Source organism: Danio rerio, chromosome 17 (assembly GCF_052040795.2).
Source record: "Danio rerio strain M-AB ecotype USA chromosome 17, GRCz13ab, whole genome shotgun sequence".
NCBI classification, from domain to species: domain Eukaryota; kingdom Metazoa; phylum Chordata; class Actinopteri; order Cypriniformes; family Danionidae; genus Danio; species Danio rerio.
Genome location: NC_141037.1, coordinates 44,013,432 through 44,030,909, shown reverse-complemented (window position 1 = coordinate 44,030,909; position 17,478 = coordinate 44,013,432). Strand labels below are relative to the sequence as shown.

The 17,478-nt window shown below is 37.0% G+C and overlaps 1 protein-coding gene across 2 annotated transcripts in view; it reads left to right on the top strand.

The window, feature by feature from the left end:
- The window catches only part of si:dkey-16j16.4, a 43,825-nt gene extending 26,347 nt beyond the window's left edge, over window positions 1-17,478 (top strand). The window contains exons 4-5 of one of the 2 annotated variants that reach the window (XR_015513718.1): window positions 2,686-4,643; window positions 5,050-6,388. Coding sequence is in view for 1 of the 2 variants with exons in the window: in XM_087290975.1 (XP_087147101.1) it covers window positions 2,686-2,739; window positions 17,066-17,191 (180 nt within the window). In the remaining variant the exon portion in view is untranslated. Of the gene's footprint in view, window positions 1-2,685; window positions 4,644-5,049; window positions 6,389-17,065 lie in introns of those variants that run through there. The other variant, XM_087290975.1, reaches the window with a different exon arrangement.

Here is a 17,478-nt window from a genome sequence, read left to right as displayed (position 1 = left end):
TGTATAAACCTTAAAAAAAACACATAAATTTGTTGAAAAACAATTAAATTGGTGTTCAGCTTTTTTCTGCAACTGTATGTAACGCACGTTTACTTATTTATGGCGGCTTGTGTTAATATATTGAGCCATATTTGGATTAGTTTTTATCAATATGAATCCTTACCAACTAATCCATTCCCTCGCTTATACATGATCTCAAACGTAGGGGTCCAGCTATTGTTTGTCTGACAGATGTCTAAATGCTGCCCTCCATGGTTGACTGAGCTTGACAAACATCTCCTTTTTTGGAAACCCTGAAATGAGGCTGAGCTGATTTCAAACTCCACTCGGGCTTTAACTATGACTGCCTTCCAATCACACAGATCTGGACAAATTAGACAATTCCGGAGTTGTTGTTTTTGTTTTACTGTGAATTTCCCTTTTAGACCAAAGAGATTGCTTGAAATAACTCCTGTCGTTGCCAGTATTTTTTACTAATATAGAAAGAACCCTATTTTTTGTTTTTCATCCGCTCTGGAAGGAGTTTTGAGAGATAATTTGACCACAACTTGCTCTGTTTTTCAGCAAATGAAATCATTTTTGATGACCAATCTTATTTGGTTGGATATTTTGGGAAATGCTTTGAAATTTGTCAAGTTCAACACAATCTAAGCAAATTGACTTCACTTTTGTTATGTTTGTGGCTGTTTTTGCCATTTATATTTGTGTGTGTGGAACAAAGGGGTTTAAATAGTCCTAATAATCAAAGATCGCGAGTATCAGCTGTGACCCTAAGTATCATGATCAGGAACCGGTTGTGTTTGTGTGTGTGTGTGTGTGTGTGTGTGGTGCATGACTGAATATTGTAGTCCATAAATGGCGGATTTGTAGTCCATTAGCGATCTGCAGTCGCTAGATTGCTGATAATCATAACACTATAGTGTAGGTTATTTTATCAAAAATCTGAAAAATTACAAAACACAGCACAAGGTTGGCTATACTGTGGTGTTGTTGTTAAAATTAACTTTAACCCTTTATTCCCAGCAGCCAGGGCCGGCACATCCTTAGAGGTGACCCAGGCGGCCGCCTAGGGCAACAGGATAGAGAGAGGGTGTCAGAGACATCTCCTCACTTTTGTCCGCGATAACCCCACCACCACCTTGGTTCTCACTATTGTATGCGCAATCACAATCGCTTCTCTCATTTTCACTTTCAGTTTGAGGGCGGTATGATCATCTTTTGCCTAGATTACCAGTTCAGTTCAGAATCTCTGTCAGTTACCGTCATCTTTGCGTCATGATCAGTCCCATAATACCCGCACCCACCATATTTGGAGATGTACCGTATCGAGGTCGATGCGATCCAACAAAAGATCCGAACCCATCTCGATTCGTTTATTCGACTCTGAGTCAAATGTTTCGCTAAAGAATCAATAGTTTTAAGCATGCTGCAATTTTAGATTTAAACCTCAGCTGAATGTTTTCATTCCCTTAGAGCTGTGTTACACACTGCAAGGAAGCTTTTTTTTTTTAAAAAAAATCAGACTCTTCAATGACAGTTACATGTTATGATCCAAAGGAAGAAGAAACTGGTCCATTTAAACTGTAAAAATTACTGACTAAGTCCCAAAATCTCTGCTGCTCCTTCAATGAATCCTGCAGCATAGCTTATTGTATTAATCATCAGAAAAATGACAGGAACCAACACAGAACGGGCTCATTAAAATAGTTGAATCTCGGCCAAATATTGTTCTATCTTGACTAACCAAACATCAGTTGAAAACTTTATTTTTCAGCATGTAATGTACATATCTCAATTAATTTTTTTTTCGGCTTAGTCCCTTTATTAATTTATTCGGCTTAGAAACCCTTTTTAGTGGGGTCACCACAGCGGAATGAACCGCCAACCAATGTTCTAAGGAGTGGAGCACATGTTCTAAGGAGTGGATGTCCTTTCAGCTGCAACGCATCTCTGGGAAACATCCATACACACTCATTCACACTCATACACTACGGAGAATTTAGCCTACCCAATTTACCTGTACCGCATGTCTTTGGACTGTGGGAAAAACCAGAGCACCCGGAGGAAACCCACATGAACACGGGTGTACACATCTCAATTTCCAAAAACTGACCCCTATGACTGGTTCAAATGTAATCATTAGGTAGCACTTTTCTATTACAGTACAATGAACAGTTTAGACTCTGCCCTTTCACTTTGTAAAATGAACTTTAAGGAAGCAGAGTTAACCTCCGATCTTGATTCACAAGGCTTGCTTTAGCAATAACAGCAGATGTCTTGATAGAGATAACAAACATAGTTCTGTGGTTGTTCTGAGTGAGTGCCCACCGGATGTTTTACTCCGCTGCACAAAAGACTCGATGGTTTTTCTAGCTACAGTGGCCCAGAGTTTCCAGGTGTCTTCCATGACAAATCAAGGGCAAAATAACTGTAAATGTTTATGCTGAAAATATGAAAACTGGTTTGCTATTGTGTGGAATTTGACTCGGCGTAGACATCATTTAAGGTTTATTGGTCACACTTTAGTTTACAGTAAGGTTCTATTAGTTGATGTTAGCTAATGATTGCCCATTTGCAGTTCCTGTTTGTAAATACATTAACCAACATTAACTAATGGAACCTTTATTTCAAAGGCTTATTGAAGGTGCTTTTTAACCCTGCTGTGTTTTCTCCTTTTTGCTTCAGAAAATGCTTTTAAGAAAGAACTGTGGAGGGAAAACGAGGACTATCAAGATTCGGGTAAGTGTCCCTAATAACTGCTTTCTCATAAAGTGCCATTACTGTTATTATTATACTGGTGTTATACAAACTTATTTATATTTATTATAAAGTATGCACTCTTTTGAAGAATATCTATAGAGGTATACACACACACGATACTTACTACATAGATGTATTGATTTCTCTTCTGTAAAACTGTAGTTTCTATCCAGCAACCCCTAAAACCATCCCTCACAGGAAACAATCAACATTTTTGCTTTACTTTGTGTGATTTTTTTTTCTTCATTAAGACCAAAAAAAATGTCCCCATAAGGTCATAAATGACTGGTATTGCTATACTTGTTGGGAATAAAGGCTGACTTATACCACGAGTATGCTATGGCGCAGCCTAATCATGGACGCATAGCCCTCGCCATGGCCATAGCCGTCGCTAACGCGCATCTCTCAAAAAATTTAACTTTTTTGAGCGCAAGCTCTGTGATTGGTCTGCTTGGTATCGCTGCCGAGTGTGGGCGAGACCGAGAGCTGCGCGAACCCGTTGGAAGGAATGTTTACAAGTGTTGAGACCTGTGAAGGAGCTCCAGATGAAAAGTTTTGTTTTGTGTTTACCTAATGGTTAAAGTTGTTGCACGTCCGGAGATTCCTGCCTCTAAATGAGCGAGTCACCTGTACATTAAGGTAGTTCAAAAAATACAAAACAAAACACCAGCGAAGAAACTTGACACAGAGGAACATAAACACCTCACTGCCAGCTAGCGTTTCGGAAGTGTTATTGCAGAGGAACACAAACTGCATGCAAAAGTATGAATGCACGGCAATGCGCAAGACATGCGCTGTGGGTCACGCCGATCACTCGACGCAGAAGTATAAGTAGGCTTAAGTAATACAAGCTACTGTAGCTACACTGCTATAACTAAAGCTACGCAGACTCAAACCAAAATGCAATAACAAATTATTCTCAATACTTGTACAACATTAACTACTTTGTAGTGAAATTTCTTTGTCTGATGCTATGGCATTGAACATTACCGCAGTGTCCTAACAACATGCAATACAGCACTTCAACATGCGATAAAAGGTCCAATGTTAGAGTTTAATATGTATTAAATAGATCTTTAAAATCTTTACCATTTCCATGGGAGTGCAGTGTCTGATATTTAATTGTTTTTATCATTTTGTGTTATGTATGGCAGTGGTTCCCAACCTTTTTTGCCTGAGACCCCTTTTCACCTAGAAATATTGCAAGCCCCCCCTTCCAGATATTATCACTCGTATAAGTTTGCAGTCATGATGACAAAAATGTTGTTTTCAAACAAATGGTACATTTATTACTATATCAATATATGCACAAATAACAGCCTAATGTAAAGTATAAAAGCAAAACATCAGTAGGCCATTTGTAACTGAAAAACGTAAGCCTTTGGCCTTTAATCTGGACCTATTTGAAATTCAATAACAAAAATATCAGTAATCACACTGGTGTATAAAGGAAAAATATAATATAGGCTAATACAGTTTAATACTTGCATGTTTTATGTTGTGCTCTATCAATTAGTGTGAGGATTGCTGCGAGGCGTATCTGTGAGACTTTTTTTTTGTGGTGGTATAATTATAAATTTGTCCATGTTTGCAGTGGTCCTCAACCTTTTTATCATCAACGCTTTTATGGTCAACGCTTGACAATTTTACCGTGGATGGGGGGAGGAGGTGTTTCGTAGGATGTAGATTGCTAGGCAATCATCAACTGTTTTCTCAGAGGATTATAAGCTGACAAAACATTGCTGTTACTCTAATACAAGTTTTATTAATGGAAAAAAATTACAAAGCTCTTCAGATTTTGGGTGTTCTGTGTTTGTCTGAGAAAATTAGTCTTAACGCAATGTGAATATTCCATACACGCTGAAGCTGATCGGTCAAGTCTTGTCACGTGACTCGCAGTGCGCTCGTGGGATTCATTGGAAACAACAAACTTGTGCAAACTCTAAAAATACGTTATATGCGAACGGCCCCTAAAAGGCCGCCGTCATTTGCGATCTTCACCTGATGTTGACAAATGGGTTGCGAATCCATTCCTTGGCAGTTCACCTTCACTGGACCTTTCCCCTTTAGCAAAGAAACTTTTCAAAGATGTCTGTTTCTTACTTGTTTTGCTAGATTGTGGGTTAAATTTTGGCGCTCAAGGTGTAGACGAGAAGATATAGTCTTTTTTCAAAATAAAAGACTTTTCAAAATAAAAGATTGTTAATAATAAATGAAATAAAAATAATTAATGATTTCTTGAGCAGCCTGGTGCCAGCTGATCCCGGTGGTTGAGGACCACTGAGTTAGGGGATAAAAAGAATTAAGGCAAAATGAACATTCTCCTAACTGTCCACTGCTAAGAAATTTTTTAAATATGGCGCGATTCCCCCACAGGGCTCGCTGAGGCCCCCTTTTGTGTCGGGACCCCCCTGTTGGGAACCACTGTATGGTAAAGACAGCCATATTGCTTGTCTCAGGAATCCTGTCATGTTGCGTATTGTTAGGACATGGTGTAATTTTTAAAATCAGTTTAAATCAGATTTATCTAATTAGAGATTACAGTCGAATTAATGAAACTGGTTTGAATGCTTTGTAAAAACTCTGACCCATGAGGATGTGGGGTTTTTTTTTTACGTTGCACTGGAGCCTGGCCATAGTGCGCCCGCTGATCCTCATAGCCGTGGCTGTGGACTCCGGGTGTTTCTTTGGCGCTCCTCACACTGCTCCAGAAGGCCTGTGCTGAATAATGCCAGTGGGTGACGTCATTAGTCCTTTCGGACTGCAGAACAGTGACTCCTACTTACCTCCTCTCACCATGCATGGCACAGGAACTGAAGATCTCATGGGCAACCCTGATATTAGATGATCGTTTTATTACATTAATGGAAAGAGATGAGGAGACGAGACCTGCAAGAGATGAAAAGGAAGTGTGTGTATGTGTGTGTGCGTGTGCGTGTGCTTGTGTGTTAGAATGAAGTCATTTTCCTTTTATAGAGTGCCGGCTGTTGCAGGATCTTCAGTCAGAAAAAAAAAAGATGCTCTCCACTCCTCCGTCTTGTTGTTTTCAACTTATTTTTGCTCTTCCCACTCTCTCTTTGCTTACATACTCTCTGTGACTTTGTGGTTTGCCCTTGATTGTTGACTCATATAACATACTCTCATATTATGTATATCTGTTTTATCAGACCAGCTCCAGAAATCCTCTTTGGGAGGATGTATTTTTCAACCTCTTTTCTCCATTTTTCTCCATCTCTTTTCATTCTTTACCACTTCTCACTAAGCATTTTATAGTTTTGTGCTGTTTGTTTTCAAATGCACTCTTGTAATAGTTTAAGATTTTACATTTTATTTTAAAACATTATATTTTCAGTATGGTTAATTTTATAGAATTATAATTCAAAAAGGATTATTTAGATAACAAATAATATCACTTGTTTATTAAAGGGCACCTATAGTGAAAAATCTACTTTTCAAGCTGTTTGGACAGACATGTGTGAAGATTTAGTGTATAAACCGTCATATTAGAGTGATACTGTATAAACACACTCACTCCTTTTTGTTTTTCAATTTAACTACATAAAAATGGTGGACCAATTGGAGCGGTTTCCAGATCGACCGCAACTTGACGTAGGAGTGCGGTCCCCCCACCCACCAAATTGATTGACAGCTGCGCGCATTAACATGTCTCCGTAGTAACGCCTATAATCATGTCAACAAAACAGGACGTGTGCAAAGCAACCGGGAATAAAAGGTCCGTTCAGTTTGCTAGGATCAGCAATCATCCACAAATGTGATCAAGAGTGAGCTTTACAAGTTTAAAAAGTTTTGAAACCTAAAACCGTGCATGTGTGTAAAGAGTTACAGCGATTTACTTCTACAGCACAGCTGTGTGTCAACACAATAAAAAAAACAAAAACGCTTCAATCCCAGTTTGTGGACGTTGAATCAGGTTTATTTTGTACATTAACAGCAGATATCCATACAGCAGTGGATATGAACCTGTATTCTGTCACATATGCATGCAAAAAGAGTGCAAAGCTAAACGCACGTGCTGTCTGTGTGTGTAAGTGAACTGTAACGTCAACGTGTCAGACTCATCGTTGCAACTCCACAACAAATGCATCAAATACTCATTTGTAAATTTCTTACTGTAGTATTTCTTACAAACGTTACGTAGGATCTTCTTCCTTTATGTCATTCTGAGTCAGCTGAGGGAGCAGATTAAGGCACACTGACATGCACGTGGAAACGATGGGCGTGAAGGACTAGCCTTAAAGTCCCAGTACACAAAAACCGCTACCTGCTTCTCAGAAGTATACAATAGAAACTTATAAAAGGTATAATAAATAATCTGATGAGTGTTTTGAGCTGAAACTTTAAAGACACATCCTGGAGACAAGAAATACTTTAAATCTGGAAAAAGGGGTAACCTAGGTGCCTTCTAAATAAAAAATGTATGGGTTACTGTCACCGTACTGCGTTTACATCACTTTTTTGTAATCCTAGTCTAATCATAACAAGCTATAAATTGTTGGAAAGGTGTATGACTTTTATGGAGTTAGTTTAATTTCTTCAATATTCAATAAAAAAATGTAGTGGTAAATGCATAAAATAGCAAAAGTATTTTTTTAATTCTATTTTTTAATTTAAAAAAAATATTTTTTTAAAATTACATTTACAGTCTATCTAGTTTTGTTCTAAAACTACATTTGTTTGTTTGAAAAGAAAGACAAAATTAACCACAGCATACATGTTTTCAAAACTTTTTAACTTGCAAGCAGACATTTCAACACGCAAGCAAAAATTCTAGGCACTAGGTGCAATAAGTTGCAAGATGTGTTTGGAGCAATTTGTTGCTATTTTCAGACCGGTGCAACCCTAATTTTCACATTTTGCACCACGTTGTTAAATAGCACATCCATTTGTGCCACTTCGTGGACTCATGGTTGTGCCGGTCTATAAAGGAGGTGTGTTAAGGCGCATTGTTGGCACGTTGCTATTTTGAGAGACTAAATTAGATAGAGCCATTGACCAACTGAAAGTCTAGCACAGAGCGGGTTAGTTATGCACCTATGCAGGTCCAAAAGGCTAACTTATTGCTTAAAACACAGGATGTACAGCAATACACAAATATCTTTACATATGTGAAAAACTAAAGGATTTAAATGCAACAAAAATGATTATTTTGTACATTATTATAAAAACCACTGCATCCATACCTTCATGTCGGGGGTCTTTTTTCAGTTTATTCTTGAAAATTTGCATTTGTACAATGTTGTTGTTATTATTATTATTATTATTATTATTATTATTATTTTTAGCAGTATTATTTATTATATGCATATTTATATTTGTTTTAATAAAAAAAAAAAAAAAAAAACAAGTTTAGATTTGTGCACCTGTTGGGTTTTGGACCATTTGGGGCACAAGAATAGGTGTGTTTGAATATATCTTAATATTTTTCATTTCTTCGTTTGCTGGAAAATAGAAATTAATTTAGAAATTTTTGAAAAAGTTTTAAACCAATCTTTGAGCTTCACAAACAAAATTAAATATGTAGGCTAATAGATGTCTTCAGTGAACATTGTGTACAACATCATTGTGTACAACATTGTTACAACACACGAAAGTAAAGGAGTAAAGAGTAAAAGTAAAGTAAAGAGAAAGTAAAGAGGCCAAGTAGTGGAGGCTCGTTCTTTATCTGCGCACTGCAGAGGGCTTGTTTAACTGTTTTCTTGCAAATGAAGCATTCGGTTTTTCCACTTACAAAATCCGCCATGTAAATAGCCAATGCGCCATGGCGCAACCCAACTGACTCTTAAAGTGAATGGGAGATGAGACTCTGATTGGTTTAATGCAGGTTATGCTCAAAACACACTTAAAACTCATTAAGAAAATAAGCTCAACCCTGTTAGACCATGTGCCGGGATGCAAAGCATATTTTTTCATCTTTAAAATAGCAATGGTGGATTCGGACACACCCTTAATGCTTTTGCACCATGTGCTTTAGACTTTGCATCTAGATTGTTAAAATAAGATGTGCAATAAATGAAAACAAAACAATTAAGTGTGCAGTGAAAATTGTGGGAACTGCATAATATGACAATATTTTATTTTTTGCAATGCAAAACATTTACTATTGACATAATTTTTTTTTTATTAAACTTTTTTTATTTGTATCGTCCTATATTTTAATTACTATATACTTATTTTTTCCTTAAAACTATATATTTATGATTGAATAGTAAAGAAACAAAACTAACTGCATAGACTTTGGAATACATATTTTACTAGTTTTTTTTGTTGCTATGTCGGAAGAGTAATAGATCAAAACACATTTACTGTCAGCCTAAAACCTGTGTGACCAATTATGATTACATTTTTAAACCATAATATTGAAGTCATATGTAGTTTATTTCTGGTTTATGATAGGGATTACTTAGTAACAATGATAAGGATACTCGGGTAATCCGTGTTGTAAAACATTCCTTTGCTACAGCAATCTGAAACGGTTTTTAGAGGTTTTAAGCTTTTTTTAGAGGCTAAATACAAACCAGGTCACATCAAACTTACCATACTTTGTTTTGCCTACTTTACAAATATTGTCAAAATTATGACAAAATATGTTTTATATTCCTTTAAACTTAGGGGGGCCCTTGTATGGACACCAATGGAAACTGGATGTCATCTGGTCATGTTTGGTACTGCAGCCAAACAAAATTTTACTGAAAGCTAATTGTTTGAGCTATCAGCTTCAGATTTGGAATATCATTTCTTCAAATATGTAGCTTTTTTTGTCAATTTTAGGCTAAATCAGTTTTTGCAAAACACATTTTATGTTATATTTTAAAATATACATTTTTAGTTTTCATAAACATAAATGCACATAACTTTTGATTTATTAAAATTGTTGAATTGTTTTCACTTCAGCTACAATCCGACATCTGTCTTTTTAAAACAAGACCAAGCTTAAATCAGTGCACCAGAGCCTTGAAGATTGGCATTAATTTAAAAAAAGGGGGGCTACAGTTAAGAGGTTAAGTTTCATAGTTTCTGTCTTTTAGATTTAACCCTGTTTCTCTCCTACTCCCCCTCTTCTTTCTGTCCTTTTCCAACAGCACATGTAGTAGTTGGGGCCCTGGTTTAATCTCAGAGCCCCCATTCTCTGCTGGCCATGCTCCAGGTGAGGGCTAGAGAAAGAGAGGGAAGCAGCTACAGTATAGTGTGGTCTGTTAGGATAGAGGGAAGAAATGAAACCAAAGAAGAAGGGACAGGAAAAAAAGAAGTCATTGGTAGATGAAGTCAGATAATATAAATGGCCTTATTGCCTTGGTCCAAACTTGTTGACAAGACAGATGTTAAGGGTCGAGGGGTTAATTTGTTCCCATGTATATGTACTATAGTATAGTGTGTAATGTTTTAAAAGAAAGACTTTTAGAATGTGTTTAAAAGTGGTTATGATATGTATCAGAAAGGAAAGGATTCATTTGTCATACTTAGTTGCTGGTATACGTCAGTCCGGAGCTCTATTAATAGATAAAAGAATAATTCACCCAAATTTGAAAACTACCACATAATTTACTCACCATCGAGCCTTCCTAAAGGCTCCAATATACACCACCTGATAAAAGTCCTGTCGCCTATCCAAGTTTTAGGAACAACACATAATAATTTGACTTCTAGTTGATCATTTGGTATCAGATTTGGCTTATATGAAAGGCAACGGCCTGTAGATTATGCTTATTTTACCAAAAGAAAATATGATCCTTGATATTTAATGATTTAATTAGGAGAGTAAGGTCTGTCTTTGCTAAGACAAAAGTCTCGTCACTTAACATAAATAATGTACAGTGTAGAATATAAAGTCATGGTGCAGTGGAAAAAGAATTAATATTGTGTTTGACTCCCATGAGCTTGGAGGACTGCATCCATTCATCTTTGCAATGACTCAAATTATTTAATAAAGTCAACTGAAATGGCAAAGAAAGCGTTCTTGCAATACTCCCAGAGTTCATCAAGATTCTTTGGATTCATTTTCAATGCCTTCTCCTTGATCTAACCCCAGACATGCTCAATAACGTTCATATCTTTTAATTGGGCTGGCCAATCCTGGAGCTCTGGTTTCCCCCACATTCCAAAGACACGTGGTACAGGTGAATTGGGTAGGCTAAATTGTCCGTAGTGTATGAGTGTGTGTGTGAATGTGTGTGTGGATGTTTCCGAGGGATGAGTTGCTTTTGGAAGGGCATCAGCTGTGTAAAAACTTGCTGGATAAGTTGGCGGTTCATTCCGCTGTGGCGACCCTGGATTAATAAAGGGACTAAGCCGACAAGAAAATGAATGAATGAAAGAACTCCTCCAAAAAGTTTCGAACTTACCAAAACAAACTCAAAAAGTACTTTGTTTTGGCCAGATTTTGTTAAAAATTTCGTTTGAAGCGCACCGGGGCTTTAAGTGTATATGACACTTTTTTTCTGCCAGATAAACACAATAGGAGTAGTTTTAAAATGTTTTAAAGTTGATATTGGCTTTTATTGTAAAGCTTCCAAAAGTGCATACATCTGTTGTCAAACTAACACTAACACATTACCACACAGATCACTCATTACCACACAGTTTTTTTGCTCAGAAGACGAACAAGAAAACTAGTTGGCTTAGCATTACTATATAATGCTATACTAAGTGGCAACATCCTGTTCTCCCTTGTGAAGCCAATACGCAAGTAACTGAAACTGCAATTCATCGACTTGCTTTGGGGGCGGGTTCCAGGAACTTCAGATGTTCATTGACTGCAAAATGGTCAATTGGCCATTTTTACAGCTAATAAATACAGCCTGTTTATGGCCTGGTACAAAAGATGGATTTGGTTCATAAAGCTAATATTACTCTTCATGACAACTGTGAGGGGGTGAATTTTTTCATAACTGATCCTGAAAAAAAAAACTGATTTTATTAAGTTATATTAAGTCTGCATAATAAGGGGCGGGGCCACTTAAATGACAGCTTGGCCTTGCTGGTTGCTGTCATGTCATTCTGGCTGATTAGCCGCTGAACTCTGCATAGACATCATATTTTTGTTTTGTTTTATGTGGTTTCACGCAGTCAATTGGTTTTTGGAATTGTTTCCTACAATTATCATATATTATGAGATGCTGTGCAATTAATTGTGCTCTCAAACCATTCGAGTTGCCACTATTTCCCAGGTGAGTGAAATTTGTTAATGCTTGTAAACCAAGTCTATAAATTTATTTGTTTTATTTAGGATCATTCATCAATTATAATTTGATTTCGAGTTTGAATGCCCTTCAGAATCTGACAGATTGATTAGCTGTAGGCTCTAGTACAGTCCTCTAAAACGTTGTCATACAGTCTTATGCCTAGATTTCATCAACAGCCTTGCATTTACTAATACAGTATTTCAAGTATTTGGAAGACCTAAGGTGCGTCCCAAATGTTATACTTATGCACTATTCTACGCCATTTTGTAGTGTAAATAGTGTAAGTAGTGAGTTCACACTAAAAACTCTAAAAATAGTAAGTGCACTTTAATTACCCGGATGATGTACTTATTCAACCAGTAAAATGAAGTGTGTAATGATGGACACTTCATGCACTCAATGACCGCAGATTGTTGGCTGTCTTGCTCACACAAGCTTTTTCAACTCTGCCCACAAATTTTCTATAGGATTGAAATCAGGGCTTTGTGATGGCCATGCCAAAACATTCACTCTGTTTTCCTTAAAGCACATTTTAACTAATGCCATATGCCAGTTGTGCATAATGTGCAGTCGTTTGCCACAAAGTCAGTGTTTGGAGTTTTTAATTTAAAGATTCAAAATATTTTGGTTACAAAAACAAGTTGATCTGCTTCATAAGACATGCTATGAGTTTTTTTTTTATACAGGCGGTGTATGGGTTAGTTTTATGATGGATTTATGTGCTTTTGAAAGCTTCAAAATAAAAGTTACTGTCCAACACCATTTTACAGCATTGAAGAGCCAGAATTACATTTAAAACTACTCTGACTGTTTTGCCTGACAGAAAAGAAAGTCATATCCACTGAAGAAGGCAAAGAACACGCATCTAGTATATACAAACTTTTGCTTTTTAGTAACCCAGTTGAAGCTCTTCTGATAAAGTGAAGTTTTATGAACAAATTTCGAGAGTATCACATGTGTATGATTGACCACGGCTGGTCTCGCATCATCAAATAACTAACCAACCAATCAGACATATTGGAATGCATATAAATAGTCCGCCTTCCTCACCTTTGTCATCTTCATTTTCGACGAAACCCCCCTTCCACCCCGACTCTTCAGAGCTCAGGGTTCTCTCCTGGGATTTCATGCCAATTACGCTTTTAGTTTCTTGAACTGTATGCTGTTACAAAATTGTCACGGTTAAGGTCTGTTTTCTTTAAAAGTCAATGATCCTCACTGTATGATTGATTTACAATATGGTTGAAACCAGAAGTTTACATACACTCTAAAAAAAAAGGAACACAAATGTAAACAAATGTATGTAAACTTGACTTTCAAGACAAGTTATAACAATTTCTGGAAAAATGTCTCATTATTCTGCTGTAAAGCATAGCAGAAACAAATGTGATAATCCTAACTTGCCTAAAAGAGAAAAAGTTTAGTCACATTTACATCTTATGTGCCTTTTTATGCAATGTATATAAACTTCTGATTTCAACTGTATGTGTGTGTATGTGTGTAATCAGCTCTTCATCTCATGTTATGCTTGAATAGCTAAATGAATGCTCAAGTTTATTTAAATGATTATATTTTAATTACATTACAACATCGATGCTGTGGAATGAACTGTATAAAATTAAAAAAAGTCACATCGGAAGTTTATCAGTTGGTAATAAAACCCCTAGCTGTGCATAGGCCCTATTTTATTTGATAAATCATTGGTTCCTGAAGCGAGACTCATGGAAAACAGCTGCTTGTAGAAAGTACATGGAATCATGTAGCACTGCAATGAAACCCAGAGGTCTCCTCTTTTTATTTTGATGAAGTGTTGATCTAGCCCCTTGATGGATTTCAAACAGAGTGGCTTTTTTGACAGGAAAAGAGCCTAACCTTGTGGTATATATATCTTTGTGAGTACTCGCAGTTTAAGCCAAGCTAGATTTAGCGGGCCATATGTGAAACAAATTAACTACTTCTTTCATTCCGTAGGGCTGGAACTCCTCCTTTCTCATGCTTCTTTTCTCATCTGGTGTTTCTCATCTTTCTTACTCAGGTTTTGTTTTAAAGATCATTTTGGTCATCCAAGTCGATAACGATACACTAGAGAAGGATTTTATACCATGTTCAGATTACACAATATCAGCCAGCCTTTGTACCGTATTTTCCGCACTATAAAGCGCACCGGATTATAAGACGCAGTCTCAATTACAGGGTCTATTTCTGTACTTTACCCATACATAAGGCGCATGCTAAAATATACTGTCTGCAAAAAAAGGTATTGGAAGCAAAACAGTTAACATAGTTTAATTGAACTTTATTGTACTATTTAACAATACACTCACATTATTATTTTTTTAATCAGTCTTCTCCCACAAATCCATCAAAGTCCTCATCTTCTGTGTCTGAATTGAACAGCTGGGCAGTTTCGTCATCAAACACGCCGGGTTCTCTCTCATCATTGTCGAAGTCAGTCTCATTGCCGGGTGGCCGTTCAGCAATGATGCCGGCTTTTGCGAAAGCTCGGACAACAGTTAAAGCAGACACCTTAGCCCAGGCATCCACAATCCATTTACATATAACTCGCCCGGCATGCCTACCATTCTAAAAGTGTGTTTGCCGTCTGTCATCCATTGCTCCCACGCAGCTCGCAACTTCACTTTAAACGCCCTGTTTACACCTTTTTTTTGTTAGTCCTCCCGAAATGACAGCAAGCTCCAAATTCATTCAAGTTGGTCTTCTAACTGTGGCCACCTTGCTTTGTTCCCGCGGAAACTCTGTTTCGTCTTCTTAACTTGGCGCAGTTCATTTTCTTGTTTCCTCCACTTCCGAACCATAGATTAATTTATGTGGAATTGTTTCGCAGCTGCTCTATTCCCATTTACAACCGCGTAACTACACAGAGACGTTTTACACAGAGACGTTTTACGTCTCTGTGTCGGCAGGAAATGCTCCGACAGCCAATCAAGTGGAGCGCTTTTCGAAATCACACAACATTTTTACAGATTTTTGAACTCCATGCACACATAAAGCACACCGGATTATTAGGCGCACTGCCGTTTTATGACAAAATTGAAGGCTTTTAGGTGCGCCTTATAGTGCGGAAAATACGGTATATATCAAGCACAGCACAGTCTGTTTGACATGCCATGTTCATCCATGAATGGGTATTGTAATGTAAGAATGTAAATGTAAAAATGTTTCATCATGAATTTTTGACAAAAAGACTAGCATGTTTTTTTTAACCCTTTATGACTACTTTTTGGCAAAATGAAAGGAATACAAAAGAGATATATTGGTGCTTCTGTAGGTGTAATGATATGATTTTGGAAATGTTCTTAGAGCTAGGGCTGCAATCCTCCTGTATTTATAAGGATTGCTCTATTGTACGCTTACGATCATGCTTAAAGATAGCTGCTAGTTCCGCTTCTATGACATAGAGATGGTGCACATTTAGACCACGCCCACACTGCAGGCAAAAACAATCCAACCTGCTCTATTGACTTTTATGTTGTGGGACATTGTTTCCCTGTCATTCCTAACTTACTGTTAAATCATTTTTAATACATCCCGGACGAGCCCCCGATTATATGTTACATCCTTTAGAAGTTAACTATAAACTAATAGTATAAACTAACGGGATGTATGTTAAGTCCTTTAGACATAGATAGTTAGAGGTGCTTAAATCAAATAAAGGATTAGAACAAATACATTATGGACAAGCCCCCAATTATATGTTACATCCTTTAGAAGTTATTTAGAAACTAAGGGTATAAACTAACGGTATTTATGTTACGTCCTATAGACATAGATGGTTAGAGGTGCTTAAATCAAATAAACAAATAGAACAAATACATCCCGGATGAGCCCATAATTATATGTTACATCCTTTAGAAGTGATTTATAAACAAACGGTATAAACTAATAGTATATATGTTACGTCTTTTAGACATAGATAGTTAGAGGTGCTTATATCAAATAAAGGATTAGAACAAATACATTATGGACAAGCCCCCAATTATATGTTACATCCTTTAGAAGTTATTTATAAACTAAGGGTATAAACTAACGGTATACATGTTACGTCCTTTAGACATAGATAGTTAGAGGTGCTTAAATCAAATAAAGAAATAGAACAAATACATCCCGGATGAGCCCCCAATTATATGCACTCTCCTGAACCTAATGACATACTGCATAAGTTAATCTGGGTGTTGCAAATGTATATTGTGCGACTTGCTCACTTCTACACCATCTCTGAGGTATTAGTTAAAAAGTATCAGTTAACTAGACAAGTTTATGAACAAACACATTGCAATCTTAGTAGATTTTAGACAAGAGTATTTATCACAAGCCAAACAAAACCAAATTCTCTCATACAGAATTTGCTATTGCAGATTGAGTCTGGCTTTTTAAACGCTATGCGACCAAGCAATTTGTGGTGCAATCCCAGCACCAATAATTTGCATTAGCACTGGTGACAGGTAACAATTTAAATCTAAACGTCTAAACGTCTGTTGTCTTAAGATGCATCAATTATTTCAGGTGCTTGACTGTTAATATGGCCCTCCTATGGAATGGAAGAGGTCAAAGAAACTGCAGGTTTCTGGAAATCTTGATCTTGACCTTTTTTTCATTCAATTAGAAAAAAAGCTTTTGATTGAGTGAAGCTTCAATAGTTTTGGAGTACACTTGATGCTTTTGGCTTTGTGTCTACCTTTAGATGAAGGATCAAAGCTTTTTAATAGATGGATTTGGTCCCCTGTTGGTTGAAAAACAATGATTTTTGGATTATTTGTGATTTTTATTTTCTATTTTTTTGCATCACAAACACACAATGTAAAGATTCTGGTGCTAAACAATTAATATTTTTATATTACATGGGTAAAAATAAGCTGGAATTGACTTCCTTAGTATTTGTTTTTCCTACTATTGCTGTCACTATGACATCTACATATCTACTATGGACATATCCTTAAGACAGCTTTGGAACAAGTGAAGAGAGAGTAAATGATGACAGGATTTTCCTTTTTGGGTTTTTCCTTTGTCTTTACCCAATGATCTTGCTTCATTTTTCAGCTTGCAGTCCCCATTAAATGTTTGTTTTCTATGTGGTTTCCTTGCAGAGTCTGACTGGTGGCCGTCACACACCTCGATACTCCTATGATCCATCCATCTTCGCTTTCCGCCCCGTCAGCAACGTTCCACCCTGCAGCCCTGTGCTCCCTGCTGAAGAACCTCCATGTGCTTGAGAGAATGGACTGGAAGCCTGCATCGACAAAACATGACGAAGTCGTGGACCAAAAGTTCCCAGCACAATGACAGTGTATGTTTGCATTACCTGAGATATAAGTGTGAACAAAGGCCTTTTGACAAAACAGGAAGTGTGGTCAGGGCCAGAAGTGAGAGGAATGAAAGACGGCGACCTACCAACTTTAGACATTCCTTTCTCTCGGTCTCTCAGGAAACCCACTTAGAACTTGTTGCATTGACAAGGCTATGATGACCACTGCAATATCTATAAAAGTACAACCAAAAA